Below are 21,471 nucleotides of genomic sequence, written 5' to 3'. Positions count from 1 at the left end.
GCTGGGATTACAAGCGTGAGCCACCGCGCCCGGCCGACATCACTAATTATCAGTGAAGATTTAACCACAGGGAGATACGAATTCCAGTTCTAGCTATTTTTACCTCAAGTGAAATAAAAACGTATTTGTCCATGAAAAGACTTATACAAGAATGTTCATAGCAGTGCTCTATTCGTAAGAGTGCAAAACTGGAAACATCCCAGAATAGATAACACATTATGGTATAGTCATAGAATATACTATATTTATCAGCAGTTAAAGAAGGGAACTACTTACATATTCATGGATGAATCTTAAAAACATTGTTAAGGGCCAGGTGTGGTTGGTGCATGCCTGTAATCCAAGCACTCTGGGAGGCCAAGGCGGGTGGATGACTTCAGGCCAGGAGTTCGAGACCAGCCTGGCCAACATGGCAAAACCCTGTCTCTACAAAAAAATACAAAAATTAGCCAGGGGTGGCGCACACCTGTAATCTCAGCTACTCAGGAGGCTGAGACATGGGAATCGCTTGAACCTGAGGGGTAGGGGTTGCACTGAGCCGAGATTGCACCACTGTACTCCAGCCCAGCCTGGTGACAGAGCGAGAAGCTGTCTCAGAGGAAAAAAAAAAAAAAAGTTGAAAAGGCAGACAGAGGAGTCTATACTGTATGATTCTATTTATATAATCTAGACTAGGCAAAATTAATCTATGATGATAGTAATCAGATTGAAGGATCAGTGGTTGTTTGGTGGAGATTGACTGAGAAGGGAAATAAAGAGTCATCTAAGAATACTGGCAAATGTCCTCTTCCCCAATACAAACGTCTGAGAAAGTTACTAGAAAACAGAATCCAATTTGCCTTCTCACCCCCAACTTTGGAATCTTGAATCCAGATCCTGATTCCACCCAACCACTCTGCTGAATGGATAGCTATATTAGAGAGACAATATAGTGGGCCTACTAGTTTAAAAAAGTCACCCAAAGAATGTCATCTATAATCAGTTAAACTAGATTTTTACCCATTACTGAAGTGTGATTGAATTAGGGAAAGAGGAGAGGTGGTCAAAGGCAGCCTTCTCCAGTGGATTCCTTGTCTTCTTGAGATGGTTTTGTGAGACCTTGCCTGGAAGACCTAGGTGGATAGTTTATTTTCTAAAAGTAGTCTAAGAAAGCTTGTTCAGGGCATTGAACACTGCAGGGACAAGCATACTTCTTGGAGGCCAGCTATCTCCTGCTGGATCTAAGTGGGGTGGCTTCTGCCTCCACTTCCATCTCAGCTTATTTGAGAGAATCCTAGATCCTTGGTGCAGAAGCCCAGGCAGCCTGTGAAGAAAAGTTGGTCTGGTAGTATCCTGTGAATGACGTACGGGTTGGGTTTTTCTAAATCTCGTTTACCTGACTCCTACCTTACATTCCAGTGGTGTGACTAAGGAACTGAGCAAATGTAACCCTAGGGGACTTTGAGAGAGGCTTTGGTAGTCCATGTGCACTAGAGTGAGGGGAAAGAGGCCACTCCTGAGCTGGGTACTGTACTGTTGAAGGTGAGCCTTTTGTGTCCAATTTTTCCGTGCATGTGTAAGAACAGTTGTCATGGAGATTTACCACTGACTTGTGCATGAAGACAGCTTGTATCTCACCTTTTCTTATTCACCCTGTTAAATGTCAAAATGTACTAAGACTTAGGTATTTTTTCTGCGTCACCAACTACTAAATCACCCACCCATAATAGCAGGTAGTTACTGAAACTCTTGTTTTGTAGCCAGACAAGTACATAACACTGGTACACATGATGTGAGAGTGCAGATGACTCCTTAGCTTAACTGTGTAAGCTTTTAATTTCTGAGTACTTTTAGGATTGAGAAGTGGAAGACATTCTTGCTCTAGGTATCTCATGCTTCTGCACACCCAGAAGGCTAGTTCCACCCCCATCCCACCCCCTGCCCCCACCTTTTTTTTTTGATAGGGTCATGCTCTGTTGCCCAGGCTGAAAGGCTGGTTATCTTCACCACAGGTCTTACGTCTCAAGGACCACGGGTCCACGTCATAGTCAGGAACCAGGCATGTGTGGGCAGAAATCACTACCACTTTCCTTTGTTGCCGGTGGGGAAATTAAGAGCAGAGATTCTTGGATTCTTAAATTCCTTCTCTATGTTTATGTCATGTAGTCTGTTTTATGCTGTTTTATGTAATTCCCTGCTTCTGGGATTTCTTGAATTTTTTCCCCTTCTCACTTGTCATAATTGGCTCTTGTTTGTGAGTCTATTTTCATTCAGCTTGGTAGCAGAAGTCTTCTTCACTATTGTTTAGATTCAGTTTTCACACGGTGTTAGTAACCCTTCATCGGCTTTAGAATCAGCTTTTAACCCTTCCACCAAAAGCTCTTATTTTTTTAAAGGCTTCCCAGAAACATAATTTCTCTCAATCTCATCAAGAAATACTTTTAAATGCAGAAGTTAGAAAATGGTGAATAATTATGTCTGTTTCTGGAAGTCATTGTGTCCTTAGTAATTACATGTTGTAGTCTTTGGTTCTGCTTCTTTGACAGCTCCACCACACTGTAATTTAATGGAATTCACTTAGATTTAATGGAATTCAGTCCTGGTAGAAAACTGCTATTGGGTCACAGAGTTGGCAGCAAGGCTGTGAAATTGATGTGGGATGGGGGTGATTATGTGCTTCGTGTTGACAGAAGTTAGTTTTTGGGACATCCCATGTGGGTTTTTCCCAGGAACATAAACATTTTACAGAATTAAAGCTAGAAACTTTCTTCTGGGAAAGCCTTAGAAGTCAGTTGTGCTTGGCAGTGAGATGGGACAGTGTGCATTCTTAACAGGTTAAATGTGCCAAACTCTCTCTTCGGTACTATTCTTTTTTACCTTTGCTTAAGGTCAAGTTCCTGCTCTTTTGTTCAAAGTCTTGCTTTGTCACCCATGCTGGAGTGCAGTGGCGTGATCTTGGCTCACTGCAACCTCTGCCTCCTGCGTTCAAGCAATTCTTGTGCCTTAGCCTCCTGATTAGCTAGCTGGGATTATAGGCTTGCGCCACCTTGCCTGGCTATATTCGAAGTCTGTCTTTACTACACTGTCCCGAAGTAATCTACATTTGGGTTTGGGTCTTTACAGGGTGAGAAGGACTGGCAGAAATACGAGACTGCTCGGCGGCTGAAAAAATGTGTGGACAAGATCCGGAACCAGTATCGAGAAGACTGGAAGTCCAAAGAGATGAAAGTGCGACAGAGAGCTGTAGCCCTGTACTTCATCGACAAGGTGAGAGCATTTTCCCATCAGCATTGTCCAGTGTTGAGCTTAACAAAGGGAGTTTCTGCTCTGCCCCAGGCCCTGTGCCACATACTGTATATCACAACTCAACACACACATATTTGTGTGTATAACTATCAAAAGTTGCACAAAACAATGCTTAGCCTTACTGTGAGCAGTAGATTCTGATTTTTTTTAACTCTATTTCATTCCTTTAGAAAGTTGCTTATAACTTATAAAATTGGTTAAATAAACCATGCAGGTATCACCATTATATAGTTTTAAAGACCATGCTCTAGAGGAGATCAATTTCTTGGTACTCACAAGAAGAAAAAAAAGTTCATGTTTTTCCCCTAGTCTTGTGTTTTAACATAAGTTCTGAATTGTCTCAAAATTCACACTAGCTTTTTGAGTTTGATTGCCCAGAGTAGCAGCACTCCCTCATTTGCTGCCTTATTTAATTTTTTTTCCTTTTCTCCATCCCTATTTCAGAGGACAGAATAGACAGAAAAGGAGCTTGAATATTTAACATCCCTATAGATTTCATAGTGAGTGGGGGAGGAAGTAACACTGCAGAATCCAGAGTTCCCAGGCCATGCTGACTGATGCTGTGGCTTCAAACAGAATTGGGAGGCTTCTGTTTTGGATTCCTAGAAATTGCATAAGGGTCAAAAGGCTGGTGGGCGCAGTGGCTCACACCTGTAATCCTAGCACTTTGGGAGGCCGAGGCAGGTGGATCACGAGGTCAAGAGATCGTGACCATCCTGGCCAATGTGGTGAAACCCCGTCTCTACTAAAAATAAAAAAAAAATAAAAAAATTAACCGGGCGTGGTGGCGGGCACCTGTAGTCCCAGCTACTCCGGAGGCTGAGGCAGGAGAATCACTTGAACCAGGGAGGTGGAGCTTGCAGTGAGCCAAAATTGCATCACTGCACTCCAGCCTGGCGACAGAGCGGGGCGAGACTCTGTCTCAAAAAAAAAAAACGAAATTGTGTAAGCGTCATGTCTCTTCATTCATGCTCATCTTTTTTCTTTCTTTCCTGGGCAGCTTGCTCTGAGAGCAGGCAATGAAAAGGAGGAAGGAGAAACAGCAGACACCGTGGGTTGCTGCTCACTTCGTGTGGAGCACATCAATCTACACCCAGAGTTGGATGGTCAGGAATATGTGGTAGAGTTTGACTTCCTCGGGAAGGACTCCATCAGATACTATAACAAGGTCCCTGTTGAGAAACGAGTAAGTTAATGTACCCGTACTGTCTGGCTTGTTTTTCATTATTCAGCAAGCATGGGTTGACTGCTTTTTTGTGTGCTCTGCACTTTGCTGGGCACCAGCAAAAGTGACTTGAGACAGGCATTGTGGCACATGCCTGTAGACCCAGCTACTCAGAAGGCTGAGACAGGAGAATCACTGGAGACCGAAAGTTTGAGGCTATAGTGTGCTGTGATCACACCTGTGAATAGCCACTGTACTCCAGCCTGGGCAAAATAGTGAGACTTTGCCTCTCAAATTAAAAATAAATGAAAGGGGGGAGAGGTATTATTTGATATCTTGTGTACCTCCTTTTAGTCACTGTCCTGCCCTGTGCTACCTTCCTGGTAAGGAGTGGCCTTCTCCTATAGCAGTATTCAATGGAGCATGCTGTAGAATAGGCCCTTAGAGCAAACTCAGCATATGATTTAACTATATCTTAGTATCTCCTGGTCCTGTGGCACATTTGTCACTTTTCATCTTTGCTCAGCCTCTCTCCAACTCCTGACTCAGAGAAAGGTTAATGTTAGTCCCCAGATCTCTGAGCCCGTCACTGAAGAGGGTACTACAGCTCCAAAGTCCCAACCTAATCTTTTCCATAGTATTGGGCTTGAACCAGAGACCTGTAGTGTGCAGGATCCTAATAATCCAGCCCACCAGCAGTCCTCTTCTTATAAAGACACCTCTTCTCATAAGGACACCATAATCAGTAATCAGGCTTTGCTGGCTGTGGAAGTACTCTGGACAGATTAGATAACAGTATGTATCAATGTAAATTTTTGAAGCTGATACTGTGTAAATGTAAGGGAATATCTATTTTTAGAACATACACAATGAAATATTTAGGACCATATTGTAAGTACGTACTTATAAATGTACTTTAGGACCATATTGTAAGTAAGTGCTTATAAATGGCTCAGAACAAATAATTATGTATATATATCTGTAAATGTACACATGGAGAGAGAGAGAGCATACATGCGCAATGTGCAAATGATGAATGGGGTAAAATGTTAACCGTGAATCTCAGTGACGGATGTATGCATGTTCCTTGTGCCTTTTTCTTTGCAAGTTTCTTTAAGTTTGGGGTTATTTCTAAAGTTAGGATTTTTTCAAAGAGTAATAATTAGGATTCACTTATATCTTTTAGGTTTTTAAGAACCTACAACTATTTATGGAGAACAAGCAGCCCGAGGATGATCTTTTTGATAGACTCAATGTGAGTAGACAAAGCACACAATGTTGAAGGGATTCCCAACCAGAGCCTCACAGTAGCTAAAGGGGAGGGTTGCTGGCAGATGACTTGGGCTCTCCCTTTAGCCTGGCCTGCTCTGTGGCATCCCATACACCCTCTCTTCCTCCTTCTGAGCCCACGGTGAATCTGTAGTCAAGAGAAGACACATCTGCTGCAGAACAACTGCTAAAGCACTCAGGGTCGGGGGTAGATGAGCCCTACCTTTTATCCTTCCCTGCTCCTGCAGAGCTTTCCCTTCACTGGATGCCCAGCCACCCCTGCTGGAGACCCAAAACCTGTCCCTGATATCTTAATAGGGAAGGACAAATTTGCTTTATTGGTCTGTTAAGCCCACCAACCTGGGCCAGGCTTGGTGGCTTACGCCTGTTATCCCAGCACTTTGAGAGGTCAAGTAGGGCAGATCCCTTGAGGTCAGGAGTTTGAGACCAGCCTGGGCAACATGGCAAAACCATTATCCAGGTGTGGTAGTCCACACCTATAATGCCAGCTGCTTAGGAGCCTCAGAAGGATTGCATGAGCCCAGGAGGTGGAGGCGGCAGTGAACCGAGATTGTACCACTACACTCCAGGCTGGGTGTCAGAGTGAGACCCTGTCATACACACACACAAAGATTGAAATACTTCATAGAGAGGCATCATGTAACCCTGTATTCTGGAATTCTTTTCCTCTTTCCCTAACTTCCCACTTGTAGGGCAATAAACTTGACAAGACTGTGAATGCACTGGCATAAATTACTCCTAGGGCTGCCAGAAGGAGCAGGTAGTATAGCTTTGACCTAAATCTCTGTTGCTTTGTCTCCTCCAGACTGGTATTCTGAATAAGCATCTTCAGGATCTCATGGAGGGCTTGACAGCCAAGGTATTCCGAACATACAATGCCTCCATCACGCTACAGCAGCAGCTAAAAGAACTCACAGCCCGTAAGTATTGCTTGGCCAGACAGGGCGCGCACCCCTACTAATGGTATCCGGTGATCTTGCTTAGCTAAGTCCTAGAGTCAGTTCTACTTTTTTTCCCTACCATCGTGGTCAGACACTTTTTCCCTTTAGACCTCTAGTAGTGAGCTAATGCTTTGTTGTATAAACATAGGATCAGTGCTGTTTCCCCCTTCCCACCCCGACTTCGAGATTAATTTCATGGAATGCTGACAGCTTTTCACCTGCTATAAAAATGCCTGCATTTGTGTTTTATACATATATTACTTAAAAGCCCACAGAGTGAAGACAGTGCTGTGATGTTCTGTTAAATTGGAGAGAGTAAAGTTGTCATGGTTACCAGAAAAATACAGGAACAAGTCCTTTCTTTGAGGTTTCTGTCATTTTTTTCCCATAAGAGAGTAGATACTTTCTATAGCTGATTTTTAGAATATTATCACCAAGATCCATGGGCTTTTTTTTCCTGGAGCTCAGTCACTATTGAATTTCTACTGCCTTCTGTAAGTAAGTCAGATGGCCTTAGAATATGAACCAGAAAAGCCAGAGGTAGCTATGTTGAGGGTCAGTATTTTAAGGTGGTATAAAGAATGCCACACTATACAAATAAAAACAATTTTTTTGGATGGCATTTTTAATTTTTCTTTTTAAATAAGATACTACCAGGCCATGTGCGGTGGCTTACACCTGTAATCCCAACATTTGGGTAGCCGAGGCAGGAGAATCACTTGAACCCAGGAGTTCCAGACCAGCCTGGGCAATGTAGTGAGACCTCGTCTTTACTAACATTTCTAAAAATTAGGCAGGTGTGGTGGTGTGCACCTGTCATCCCAGCTACCTGGGAGGCTGAGCCCAGGAGTTTAGGGCTGTAATGAGCTACGACTATACCACCTCACTCCAGCTTGGGTGACAGAGTGAGACCCTATCTGTAAAATAATAATAATAACCATAATAATACTACCAACTGTGGCTTAAATTTTTTTATTTTTTTTGAGACGGAGTCTCACTGTCGCCCAGGTTGGAGTGCAGTGACGCGATCTCGGCTCACTGCAAGCTCCGCCGCCCAGGGTTCATGCCATTCTCCTGCCTCAGCCTCCCGAGTAGCTGGGACTACAGGCGCCCGCCACCTCACCCGGCTAATTTTTTGTATTTTTAGTATAGACGGGGTTCACCGTGTTAGCCAGGATGGTCTCGATCTCCTGACGTCGTGATTCGCCCACCTCGGCCTCCCAAAGTGCTGGGATTACAGGTGTGAGCTACCGTGCTCAGCCAAAATTTTTAAACTTTTAACGCCCCTTCAGTTCCTCATTCTGTTCTGGCTACATTGGGTGGAGAGGTGGGGAGGTAGGGAGTGGCCAGTATAGAACTTATGAATATGGGCAACAAACCATAGTAATATCAGCAGCACCTATGATGAGCATATGGGTGGGGAGGAAGCAAGGAGATGAAGGGTCCCTAGCCAAGTTCCCTGAGTAAAAAGAAAGGTGTAGATTTTATTATATTACTTAGACTCAGAGTTCCTCTTGTGATGGGAATTTACCCAGGCCAAGCTTACATATAAACTTCCTACTATCATTTTCTTAAGACTATTGACTCAAATTTTGACCTTAGTCTTTGGGGGCAACTTGAATTAATCATCTGAGTAAGATAAGGGCCAGGAAAATCATGGGGACGAGGCACTGGGGGAAGACATACTGTGTGTTCACTTTTGGTGCACAAACTGACCCTCTTGCTACCATGTTCCTTTCTTTACAGCGGATGAGAACGTCCCAGCGAAGATCCTTTCTTATAACCGTGCCAATCGAGCTGTTGCAATTCTTTGTAACCATCAGAGGGCACCACCAAAAACTTTTGAGAAGTCTATGATGAACTTGCAAACTAAGGTATCTTGGATAAAATGAAGGGAACTGTGTCTACTGTGGGCAGATCATCTGCAAATGAGAGGATTCAGGGCTGACATATCAGCAGGCCAGTTCTGGGTCTGCTAATTACTGTCCTTATTGTACATGAAGAAAGTGGATTTAAAGAGTCTTCATAATTCCTTGCCACAGCCCAGAAATACAGCCATTTCCAAATTAGATTGTTTCAAACTGAAAAGATGATGAAACAATTATATATTTGAAGTATTTCAAATCCTAGCATAGCTATTTTTATTTTTACGCATTCCACGTGAATCATGTTTTTATATAGTTCATCATCAAACATCTGTTGAATACTGGCCATGTGCCAGACAAATTGCTGCCCTAGAGGGAAAGACTGGTGTGCAAACAGGTGCTATTCCTTGTCCTTGAGCCTCTTTCCTCCTCCTAACTCCGCCTGGTACTGAGCTTTTAAACCATAAGGCACTTAACATTTGATGATGAACATTTTTGTGTTGGCAGTGACTTCATAACTAACTCATCCTAACGTGGTGGTCCACAGTGAGAATTTGCAGATATTTCATTATAGAACAGATACACAGGGTTAAAAAGGAAACAAATTATATTGAAATACAGTTATCAAAATACATTTTAAAGTCCGATAATAAATGTGCTTCCTTATTAAGGTCTTGAGGTGGCCTGTAGTAAATTTCAAGGTAGTAATTAATTAATATCAATGATACTTTAAGATTTCTGCAGCAATTCAAATATGAAATGAAAATGTCTAACATCTATTGATGATAAAGTCATAGGTGCTGCTGCTATTACTATGGTTTGTTCCGCATATTCATAACTGAAGAAGAAATACTAAGTTTCAGGTAGAAGCTGGGTGCAGTGGCTCACACCTGTAATCTCAGCATTTTGGGAGGTTGAGGTGGGAGTATCACTTGAGCTGAGTAATTCAAGACCAACCTGGGCAACATAGTGAGACCCTGTCTCTATTAAAAATTTTAAAATAAATATAAATAAGTTCCAAAAAGAGGTTACTGAAATTATAGATTTTTTTCTCATCCAAGTTCATGGAATTCTATACTTGTACAACTGGAGTTTAAGAACTACTACTATGGAATGAGACTGCATTTTAAGGCCCAGAATGTTTTCCATTTGTTGAGATTTCCTTAAGTACCCATGAGTAATACAGCTGGTTCAAAAGGTACACACAATGTGTAATTTATGCTACAGATGCCATCTGGCTTTCTTGAAGAGATTTACATGTCCACAGTGAATGTACATCCATAGACCTTGAGTCCTTGGATCATATGATTGGCAGGCAAAGAACTCTATAGACGGCCCATCCTAGCAGCTCACATTTGCTGCCACTCTGTTAAATGCTGGTCATCTGGAATTGTTTATTCTCATGTTATCGTTACAAGCCAGAAATAAAAGCATGAATATTCAGGTGCTGTTTACCTAATTCAGGAAAACCCCTCCCAGGAGCATGAGGTGGCCTTTTGTTACTCTCGCTCTGGAACCACTGTTTGGGCAGCCCAGGCTGCCTGCCAGACGAGCCCTCCAAGCCCAGGATTCCTCTCCTGTGTGCCCACAAAGCAAACACACACCCCTGTTTGCCAAGTGAATCAATGGAGTCTTTGATGCTTTGAGAGAATTTGACATAGCCTGCCAATTTAGCATTCGCAGAAATGGTTAAAAGATTGTGGTTTGCTACATTTCTATCCTAAAAAGAATCTGGCTAGTGGTGTCTGTGATGCTTTTGTATATAGAATCAGTTCCCTCAGTTTGGCTTTGGACAACATAGATGTTGGAAGTAAGCCATTCATAGTAAAACATATTTAGCGATTCTCTCACAATGGTGGCCTCTGTTTCCAATCTTGGGCTGTGTGTATCTAACAACAAACAATTCTAGGTTCAGTGAGCAGCCCAGTGTGTGTCACACATGTTATTTACTCTGTGGAGGCTGTCTTCACCTCACATAGTTGATCATAGGTATGGGGTTCTCCTGCCCTCCGAGCAGCGTGAGCTCATTGACAGGGGCTCTAGCTCCATGTTGTTATCCACTGCTGTCTCTAAGCAGGAATCTAAGAAGAACTTAGATTCATCAGGGGTGCTTCAAAGATTCTAACAAGCAAGAAAGGCTGAAACTGCCCTTGTCTCTTCCCTTATAGATATGGATTCCATGAGAGTTCACATGGGAAAAAAAGCTCCACAGCTAAAAGTGTTTTCACATCCATTGAGTGACAACTAAGGTCCTTCCCACCTCAGACCTCTCCTTTTTTTTTTTGAGACAGAGTCTTGCTCTGTCGCCCAGGCTGGAGTGCAGTGGCGCGATCTCGGCTCACTGCAAGCTCTGCCTCCCGGGTTCACGCCATTCTACTGCCTCAGCTTCCTGAGTAGCTGGGACTACAGGCGCCCGCCACCACGCCTGGCTAATTTTTTGTATTTTTAGTAGAGATGGGGTTTCACCATGTTAGCCAGGATGGTCTCAATCTCCTGACCTCATGATCCACCCGCCTCAGCCTCCCCAAAGTGCTGGGATTACAGGCGTGAGCCACCGTGCCCGGTGACCTCTCTCCTTTTAAAAACAGAATGCCAAAGCTAAGCCCTGCCATGTCCTGGTTTGGGACAGACTGGCTGAGCTCTTTGGCTTCCTGGGTGTCTTTTAATTGCCAGTTTGTAGCCCCTTGAGTACTCTCCTCAGTGCATCCATTTTCCTTGATAAGCTGGCACCACCTTCCCAGAGTACTGGTGGGATCTGAGGAATGAGCTGGGGTTCCCCAGTAGATGCAGGTATCCTGCTTCAGCTTCCTAAAGAGTGGCTCCTACAGTGTTCTTGGAATGAAAGCTAAAAACTGGCACAGGATCTATTTGATAAACAGCTGTCATTTGTAGCCATCCTCCCAGATGTATGACAGCAGAGTGTTCTCTGATGGAAAGATCAGCACCCAGATTCCCAGCCCCAGCGGGTTCCTTTCCCTGAGCCCCTGGTTACTGCCCTATAAAACCCTTGTTTCTTTCAGGATCACTGAAGAACAAATAGTTGAATTCAATAGTCCTTGTGCATCTTCTCCCTGCCTTCATGAAGCCACCCTTGTTTTTTTTTTATCTAACCACTGACAGAGACAGCCTGGTCCAGATAACATCTTGGTTTCACCTTCTCGGGTGGAGCCATTTTTCCTTTACAGCTCATAACCTTACCACTATTATTTCCCCTAGATTGATGCCAAGAAGGAACAGCTAGCAGATGCCCGGAGAGACCTGAAAAGTGCTAAGGCTGATGCCAAGGTCATGAAGGATGCAAAGACGAAGAAGTACGTACCTGGTATTGTGAAAGTTGGGGCTGGTAGAGAAAAGTGTGTGCAGCATGTCAGGGCCCCTGGGGCCCTGGCTTTTTGATGGTTTCTGAGGGATGTCTTTTGGAAATCTCTGTACTAGGGCTTTTATTGACTCAAAGTGGCAGGATGGGTACAGTGTGCTCTTGTCTAGAGCCCAGGCCTGGTTCTTGAGGACCCTTGCTATTCTTCTAGGGTAGTAGAGTCAAAGAAGAAGGCTGTTCAGAGACTGGAGGAACAGTTGATGAAGCTGGAAGTTCAAGCCACAGACCGAGAGGAAAATAAACAGATTGCCTTGGGAACCTCCAAACTCAATTATCTGGACCCTAGGATCACAGTGGCTTGGTAAGTGTTGAGCCCTCCTTGAGCTCCTGCTGCTAGCTCGAGAAAGGTGGAGGGGGTTCCGAGAGCACTGGTGGCCTTCACATGCCATTCCTAAGCTGCACACTTTAGTCCTCTGGGGAAACTTCTGGCTTCAGCTGTGTACAAGTTACTCTGGTTGCTGAACCTTGTCTGTAAATGCATTGCAACATTCTGGTTGCTCCTAAATGGTCAGTGCTGTCATACTGCCTCGTAGTGTATGTTAATGTTTTTAAGAGGCAGGTGCCATCCCTATTCCTAATTGAACTTTAGGACAGGAATGGAAACTCTTAGCTTCTGGAAGAATAGGAAAGAGCCCATCCATCTCTACACTTCAACAAAACTTTTCATTGAATTTTTTTTGCAGTTGAAAGTAGGAACAAGAGATAAAGATGAGAATACAGATCTGAGCAACTTAGGCAGAGGGACCTTTAACAAGGCAGATAAATATTAGGTTTCTCTGTGTGTCACACACACTGTCACATAACATCTGAAACAAGTGGCTTTGTTTTGGAAGATGTTTAGTTTGAGCTGTTAAGTTCTGAGCATAGGTGGAGATATCCTCCCCTATGGCACTTGCTAGTCCGGGCTAAAGGTTCCACCTAGCTCTTTTGTACCTCTTTCTGCTTGTTTTGCCTTGTTTGGTGCTGGAGATTTGGTTAGCTCTTAAAAGGCAATATAGTATAGTGGTTAAGAACATGGAGAAAAACTGCTTGGGTTCAAATTTCAGGTCACTTACCAGCTAGCTGTGTGAGAAAATCAGTAAATTACCTAATGTCTCTGCCTTAGTTTCATTTGTACCTTTTTCACTTGTACATCTGCAGAAGCACCTACTTTAGAGATCACTGCCAAGATTAAATGAGTTGATCACATAAAACCTTTAGAACATGCTTGGTGCACTATTAATTTGCATCCTCCCTAGACAGATGTGAAAGAGAAGATGGAACATCTGACCCTGGGCCTCAGATATGGGCCATTGCTGAGTCACCCTAATCCCCCCCCACACTTATTTCTCCTTTGTTTGCAGGTGCAAGAAGTGGGGTGTCCCAATTGAGAAGATTTACAACAAAACCCAGCGGGAAAAGTTTGCCTGGGCCATTGACATGGCTGATGAAGACTACGAGTTTTAGCCAGTCTCAAGAGGCAGAGTTCTGTGAAAAGGAACAGTGTGGTTTGGGAAAGATGGATAAACTGAGCCTCACTTGCCCTCGTGCCTGGGGGAGAGAGGCAGCAAGTCTTAACAAACCAACATCTTTGCGAAAAGATAAACCTGGAGATATTATAAGGGAGAGCTGAGCCAGTTGTCCTATGGACAACTTATTTAAAAATATTTCAGATATCAAAATTCTAGCTGTATGATTTGTTTTGAATTTTGTTTTTATTTTCAAGAGGGCAAGTGGATGGGAATTTGTCAGCGTTGTACCAGGCAAATTCACTGTTTCACTGAAATGTTTGGATTCTCTTAGCTACTGTATGCAAAGTCCGATTATATTGGTGCGTTTTTACAGTTAGGGTTTTGCAATAACTTCTATATTTTAATAGAAATAAATTCCTAAACTCCCTCCCCTCTCCCCCATTTCAGGAATTTAAAATTAAGTAGAACAAAAAACCCAGCGCACCTGTTAGAGTCGTCACTCTATTGTCATGGGGATCAATTTTCATTAAACTTGAAGCAGTCGTGGCTTTGGCAGTGTTTTGGTTCAGACACCTGTTCACAGAAAAGCATGATGGGAAAATACTTCCTGACTTGAGTGTTCCTTTTTAAATGTGAATTTTTATTTCTTTTTAATTATTTTAAAATATTTAAACCTTTTTCTGGATCTTAAAGATCGTGTAGATTGGGGTTGGGGAGGGATGAAGGGCGAGTGAGTCTAAGGATAATGAAATAATCAGTGACTGAAACCATTTTCCCATCATCCTTTGTTCTGAGCATTCGCTGTACCCTTTAAGATATCCATCTTTTTCTTTTTAACCCTAATCTTTCACTTGAAAGATTTTATTGTATAAAAAGTTCCACAGGTCAATAAATTTAGAGGAAAATGAGTATTTGGTCCAAAAAAAGGAAAAATAATCAAGATTTTAGGGCTTTTATTTTTTCTTTTGTAATTGTGTAAAAAATGGAAAAAAAACATAAAAAGCAGAATTTTAATGTGAAAACATTTTTGCTATAATCATTAGTTTTAGAGGCATTGTTAGTTTAGTGTGTGTGCAGAGTCCATTTCCCACATCTTTCCTCAAGTATCTTCTATTTTTATCATGAATTCCCTTTTAATCAACTGTAGGTTATTTAAAATAAATTCCTACAACTTAACGGAAACTTAAGTGTCTGCCTCTTTGTTACAAAGGGCCTCAGGCCAGAGTTGGGGCTGGGACTTAGTGTGAGATGAGGTCTCACCACTCAGGTCCGCAAGAGTAGATTCCTCCCAGGAGCAGATAAGGCAGGGCCTGGCCTGGAAAGGGGTGTTGTGTGCCTGTCCTGCTGCTGTGGGTGTGGGTTAAAGGGGATCCAAAGTCCATATCCTTTCCAGGAAAGGAAGGAAGGGTGCAAAAAATCCACCATAAGAGGTGTGGTGCAAAGACAGCATCAGAGGCCTAGCATAGGTAAAGTATATTGAGCAGGATGTTGCAGCTGTATTTGAGAGTCAAAGTTTTGGAGAGCTTTCCATGTGTACTGGCCAGAAGCAGAAGGGAGCTGCTTTAGGTTTGCTCACGTGGCTAAGCTTACAATCAGGATGGGGAGAATTAAGGTTCCAGATCCCAGAAGCCCCTTCCCAGGTGGGATGCAAACTTCGCCCTGCATTGACTGCTTAATTGAAAAAGGCAGTGTGGTCTCTGACCACTTTCTGGTGCTCCAGATACCCTAGCTGGCTATGGTCTCTACAAAAATTGTTCCTTTGCTCATCCTAAATTATAGGTAAGTCTGGAATTCAGAATGAAAGTGAGGTCTCTAGGTCAAATGGACTGCAGGGAGCAGGAAGGCCAGAAGGGTCAGAATTGGTAAAGTAATGGAAGGGCCCTGGGCCCTCTAGCTTGTTAGCACAAGCAGGTAGGTGTCTTCGGGGAGGCGAACCCATAGTCTCTGTTCTCCCTGAAGCTGGAGGCAGGGCTGGTACTAGGCCCACAACAGAGAATCCTGGAGGTCCTTGGCAGCCTGTATTTTTATTAACCAGTGAAAGAGGCAGCATTCACCCCAGGGAATAAGGGGGGTTATGTAGCCATCGCTGCTTTGGAGCAGAGAGACTCCAGCCAGGTGTTTTTGAATTCTGTGTTGAGGTAGCTGGGCCACTGAATGTAGGGAATACAACAGAGAGGCTCTTTTGGTACCCATTTGATACACTGTGGCTGGTAGGTAAGTAGGTAGGTGTAAGTGGACCTCAGATGCCACAGCTAGGGGACAACCTTTGGTCCAAAACTAGAAGTCGGGTAAGGAGGCCTTGCAGGCAGAAGACCTTGCTGATGAACAGGAAGTAATGTCTACCTCTCTGGCAAGGACCTCCCTTGCAAGTCTGAGGGGAGATGCTGGGCAACAAGATGCTGCTCAACACAACTGAGAAGGGCATCCCAGACAGTGGCAGCAGGCCTGGGAGACCAAAGCCAGAGAATGGGAAGCTGACCTGGCCACTGGGGATGAGAGAAGAGGCTGAACAGGTAAGTGGGGGCCAGATGTAAAGGGCCTTGAAGATATGCTTGACCCAGGAGTCAAGAGTAAACTTACCCACTTGCCTAGTCCAGTAGGTTTTACTTCCAGCCACGTCCAAGAACAGGCCAGATGGGCAGGGTCTGAGAAACTCCCTCCCATCAGGCCTTTCTATGATGCCCAAGTTCAGTGTGGGCAAAGGGATTCCACGTGCTACCCAAGCCAGATATCTGTGTACTGACTTGGCTTTTCTCTTCTCTTACCTTCACCTCCCATCCCCCAAATCTGGCCAGCAAGTCCTGTCTGTCCATTCTCCCTGCCAAAAGCTGTCAAATTTCAGACCTCTGCTACATTAAAACATGAAAAAAAAAAAGCTTCACAACCCTCAGCCCTTTCCAGCCACTACCTTTCCCTTTTTTCCCAAACAAGCACCTGCAATGTGTCATCACCATCCAGTCATTCCCCCACCCACTGCAACTAGCTTCTGTCCCATGAGCCCACAATTCCTTCTCTTTCACTCTGACCACTATCGCCAATGACTAAATGACCAAACCAATACATGGGCTCTCCATTCTGCGTCTTACTTAGAGTCTTTGTGGCACTGGACACTGTTGACCACTCCTTCCATCATTTTGAGGGTACAATGATTTTTAGCAACTTTGCTGAGTGGTGCAACTATTAACCATGTCAATTTTAGAACATTTTCATCTCCCTGTAGGATCCCTTATGCTCATTTACAGTTAATCCACATTCCCACTCCCGGCCTCCACTAAACTTTCTAAATTTGCATTCTGAACATTTCATGTAAATGGAATCATTCAATAGGTGACCACTCCCTTCTCTCTGGTTTTCACAATGCCACCCTCTCCTGGTTTTACGCCTGTCCCTATCAGGCTTTTTCTGAGTCACCTCTTCTATCAGGTCCTAAGTGCCATGATTCTTACCTCAGCGTAGTTGATTTCCTTTGCAGCACTTTTTAGAGAAAACACATTACCCTGAAATGATCTGAGTCAGGCCAGTTTTGGATGCTTGTAAGTAGTCCCCTGATAAGAATCAGTAAACAAGGAGACAAATTTAACATAGACTTAGTAATTATTTTTCACAATCCCAAGAATTCCATTTAAACAAGCCTCTTAGAGATCACAAAATAGCAAAGCCTTTTTTAGATTTTATAATTGTACTGTGTGTGTGTGTATATATATATATACACACACACACACACACACAATTTTTTTTTTTCAGACGGAGTCTAGCTCTGTCACCCAGGCTGGAGTGCAGTGGCGCAATCTTGGCTCACTGCAACCTCTGCCTCCTGGGTTCAAACCATTCTCCTGCCTCAGCCTCCTGCCACCATGCCCAGCTAATTTTTGTATTTTTCGTAGAGATGGGGTTTCACCATGTTGGCCAGGCTGGTCTCAAACTCCTGACCTCGTGATCTTCCCACCTCAGCCTCCCACAGTGCTGGGATTACAGGGGTGAGCCACCGTGCCTGGCCCACACAAATGTTTTTAAAGGAGTCTTTTAGGCCAGGGGCAGTAGCTCATGCCTGTAATCCCAGCAGTTTGGGAGGCCAAGGCAGAAAGATCACTTGAGCCTGGGAGCCCAAGGCTGCAGTGAGCTATGACTGTAACACTGCACTCCAGCTTAGGTGAGAGTGAGATTCTATCTATACACACACACACACCACAGAGTCTTAGAAAAATTGAGATAGTAATGGATAACATAAGAGTTGAGGTTTGGGTCAAAATAATATGGGAGGGGTTAGTGGGTAGAATTTGGCATGAAACAAGAGTGGCCACCAATTCATTATTGAAGCTAGATGATGGGTACGTGGGCATTCACTATACTATACACTTAGACACATTTGAGATTTTTCTTTTTCTTTTTTTGAGACAGAGTCTTGCTCTGTTGCCCAGGCTGGAGTGCAGTGGCACAATCTCGGCTCACTGCAACCTCTGCCTCCCAGGTTCAAACAATTCTCCTGCCTTAGCCTCCTGAGTAGCTGGGATTACAGGCATGTGCCACTTGTAATACTAATTTTTTTGTATTTTTAGTAGAGACCGGGTTTCACCATGTTGGCCAGGCTGGTCTCGAACTCCTGACCTCAGGTGATCTGCCTACCTCAGCCTCCCAAAGTGCTGGGATTACAGGTGTGAGCCGCTGCACCTGGCCCAGCCACCATACCTGGCCCAGCCACCATACCTGGCCAAGATTTTTCTTTAAAAATGTCTTTTTTATTTAGACACAGGGTCTCACCTCTGTTGCCAAGGCTGGACTACACTGGTGTGATCATAGCTCACTACAGCCTTGAACTCCTGGGCTCAAACAATCCTCCCACTTCAACTTCCTGAAGAGCTGAGACTACAGGTGCATGCTACCATGCCTGGCTAATTTTTTTATTTTTATATTTTTAGAGACAAGGCCTCATTATGTTTCCCAGGCTGGTCTCCAACTCTTGGGGTCAAGTAATCTTCCTGTCTCAGCCTCCCCAGATACTGATATTATAGGTGTGAGCTACCATGCCCAGCAGAGATTTTTCATAACATGTTTAAAGCAATACAGTAACTGGTTATTTTGAAGATTATTAGTATATATCCATAGAGGAATTGAGGGGGAAAAAAGCAATATCTTAATGTTATACTAAAAGGTAATTATGCTTACGTTACAATTTTCAGTGATAACATCATATACTAATTCAGAAAGTATTCCCTTTGCTGCAACATGGATGAATCTAAATAACATTATGCTGAACGCAGACACAAGAGTACATACTGTATGATTCCATTTATGTGAAATTCCAGAATAGGCAAAACTAATCTGTAGTGACAAAGTCAGTCAGTGGTTGCTGGATGGGGACAGAGGAGACTGACTGCAAAGGGGCACCAGGAAACATTTTGGGGTGATGGAAATATTCTCTATCTTGATTGGGTGGAGGTTACATGAGGGTATACATTTGTCAAAGCACAAATTTTACACTTAAAAATGGATGTATTTTAAATGTAAATTATTCCTCAACAAAAATTATTTTTTAAGTAAAAAAAAATCTAAGTAAAAAAAGTTGGCCAGGCACGGTGGCTCACGCCTGTAATCCCAGCACTCTGCGAGGCCAAGGCACGTGGATCACCTGAGGTCAGGAGTTCAAGACCACTCTGGCCATGGTGAAACCCCATCTGTACTAAAAATACAAAAAATTAGCCGAGCATGGTGGTGCACGCCTGTAATCCCAGCTACTCGGGAGGTTGAGGCAGGAGAATCACTTGAACCCGGGAGGTGGAGGCTGCAGTAAGCCGAGATCACACCATTGCACTCTCCAGCCTGGGCAACAAGAGCGAAACTTCGTCTCAAAAAAAAAAAAAAGTTGTTTGCTCTCTCTCTCAACTTAGAAGGGAGGGAAAGTGATGATACGCTTTGAGAGATTCTATTAGATGACTCAAAAAGCGACTCATGGTGAAAATACAGAAATCCAAGATTCATGTAAAGAGTTGAATATAATTTACTGAAAATGTGAGTGTGGGAAAAATCAATATTCATGAATCAATATATTGTTTTAAATATGTGATTTAAAGTATGTACATGTAAGTAAACTATTATATGTGGACATTTGCATCTCTAAAAAGTTTATATTTTAGTTGCAAAAAAAAAAAATAATAACCCACAAAACAACTTGGAGTGACCCTATCATGAAAATGAGTGTTTGCCTTGTATCTGGAGTGGCCATCTCTTTCAGGCATATACAGTCTCTCACTTTGCTCTACCTCCACAGACACCAACAGGTTTCAATAAAGCCAAGTGTCCCTTCTCAGTGCTCCAAGGCCCCCATCACACTGAATTGTCATGGTCTGTTGGCATTTCTGTACCCACTGCTGGAGTGAGAAATTGTTCTGACTCAGCTGTGCTGTCTTAGTGCTCTAGAGGATGCATTGGTGAAGCGTGTTGCAAGGAGGAGAGAGAAAAACAGAAAAGTGCAGGTCTTCCCTGGCCTGGGCTTTCCCCTTCTCTTCCTTTATTGCCATATGTTGCCTCAGTGACACAATCACAGTGTCCCTGCCACCTTTCAGAAGAAGGTACATCTGCAGCCCAGCTGGAGAACCTCAACATTTGGGTCCCACTGCGGGGGCCAATCAGCAGAGACACACCAAGGTCAATGGAGAGAGCAGTCCCTGGGAGCAGCCAAGCCAGGTGTGATTTTGCCTTGAGAGAAAACACGAGGCTCTTGAGGGACAGATAATACATCCCAGGTGAGGAGGAAAGCAGGTAGACATGACCTAAGAAGTGTGAGGCCTGATGACTAAGTTGGAGCCACAGATAGATTTGGGGGTCAGGGGTCAGGAGCCTAAACAGCAGGTTGTGGGTGGAGTTCAAGGTACACTGAGGTTAGTTCTTAGGAAGTAGTGCTGGCTGTGTGCTGAGGTGCAGGCTGGCTCACAAACCCAGAGGAGGGGCTGTTCAGATGTCTAACACGAGAAACTGAGTAAAAATTAAAGAATGGTTTAGGCTGGGTGCAGTGGCTCATGCCTGTAATCCCTGCGCTTTGGGAGGCTGCAGTGGGTGGATCACCTGAGGTCAGGAGTTCGAGACCAACCTGGCCAACATGATGAAACCCCGTCTCTACTAAAAACAAAAAAATTAGCTGGGCATGGTGGCATGCACCTGTAATCCCAGCTACTCAGGAGGCTGAGGCAGGAGACTTGCTTGAACCCAGGAGGCGGAGGTTGCAGTGAACTGAGATCGCGCCACTGCACTCCAGCCTGGACAACAAGAGTAAAAAAAAAAAAAAAAAAAAAAACTCCGTCTCAAAAAAAAAAAAAAGAATAGTTTAAAGAAAAAGGACAATGTTTTACACATGGATCAAATTAGACACTGCAAGACTATAAATCTGCTCCCTTCTAATGTGAAAAGGGCTTCACTGAGCTATACTTGTGTATTATGCCTTTGATATTCACTCAAGGCCATTACAAGGAACAAATGAAAACAGCATCAGCATTTGCTATTAACCAGTTGAGAACATTCTCCACTATTTCAATTAAATAAGTATCCAGGTGAGAAACTTCTTTTATAATTTAACCCCAGAAATTTTTTTTACTCCAAAGAACCAGTGAACAGAATAGAAAGTGTTATTGTTTTGGCTATCAGGAAGCTCAGCCATGTTTAATTCTCAATCACATCAGCTACATTAACCCATAAACCATATTATCGTCCTCCTCCTTATAATCTCATCTCCTATTTCTATATTTTGTTCTCTATTTTTAAGTACTCAAAACATTTTTTAAAGGGCTGAAAAAGAATACATTTGTGGTAGACATAGCAACGTGCCACCCAGATCCCCTTCAAGGAAGGACTTGTTGACCCAACCATTGGGAGAGCTGTCAGCAGAAAATCTTTAGCTGTCAGCCCCTCAAAGATCATCTTGGCTGCAGAGTGCCATCTGGCCCAGGCTAGGCTCTTCCCAGGACATTACAACTCCTTTCCAGGCTAGTGCCAGACAACAGAGATCCTGGGGGTTGGCTGAGACTGTCATCAGGCCTGCGTCTCAGTTTAGTTTTCCCTGTGCCCACTTCCGTTTCTTTCCAGTACCTCCCAGAGTGTTGATCCCAGG

General features: G+C 43.6%; 1 protein-coding gene across 1 annotated transcript in view; it reads left to right on the top strand.

Annotated features, from left to right (window-relative positions):
- The window catches only part of TOP1 (DNA topoisomerase I), a 94,002-nt gene extending 79,447 nt beyond the window's left edge, over positions 1–14,555 (top strand). Inside the window, exons 14-21 of the mRNA XM_055265882.2 lie at positions 3,103–3,246; positions 4,286–4,471; positions 5,637–5,705; positions 6,546–6,660; positions 8,428–8,555; positions 11,763–11,857; positions 12,074–12,223; positions 13,266–14,555. Coding sequence (XP_055121857.1) covers positions 3,103–3,246; positions 4,286–4,471; positions 5,637–5,705; positions 6,546–6,660; positions 8,428–8,555; positions 11,763–11,857; positions 12,074–12,223; positions 13,266–13,368 — 990 coding nt within the window. The 3' untranslated portion in view covers positions 13,369–14,555. The remainder of the gene's footprint in view (positions 1–3,102; positions 3,247–4,285; positions 4,472–5,636; positions 5,706–6,545; positions 6,661–8,427; positions 8,556–11,762; positions 11,858–12,073; positions 12,224–13,265) is intronic.
- Positions 14,556–21,471: the final 6,916 nt, after the last annotated feature.

The sequence above is a fragment of the Symphalangus syndactylus genome, chromosome 24 (assembly GCF_028878055.3).
Source record: "Symphalangus syndactylus isolate Jambi chromosome 24, NHGRI_mSymSyn1-v2.1_pri, whole genome shotgun sequence".
NCBI lineage: Eukaryota > Metazoa > Chordata > Mammalia > Primates > Hylobatidae > Symphalangus > Symphalangus syndactylus.
This window is presented reverse-complemented; position numbering and strand designations above follow the sequence as displayed.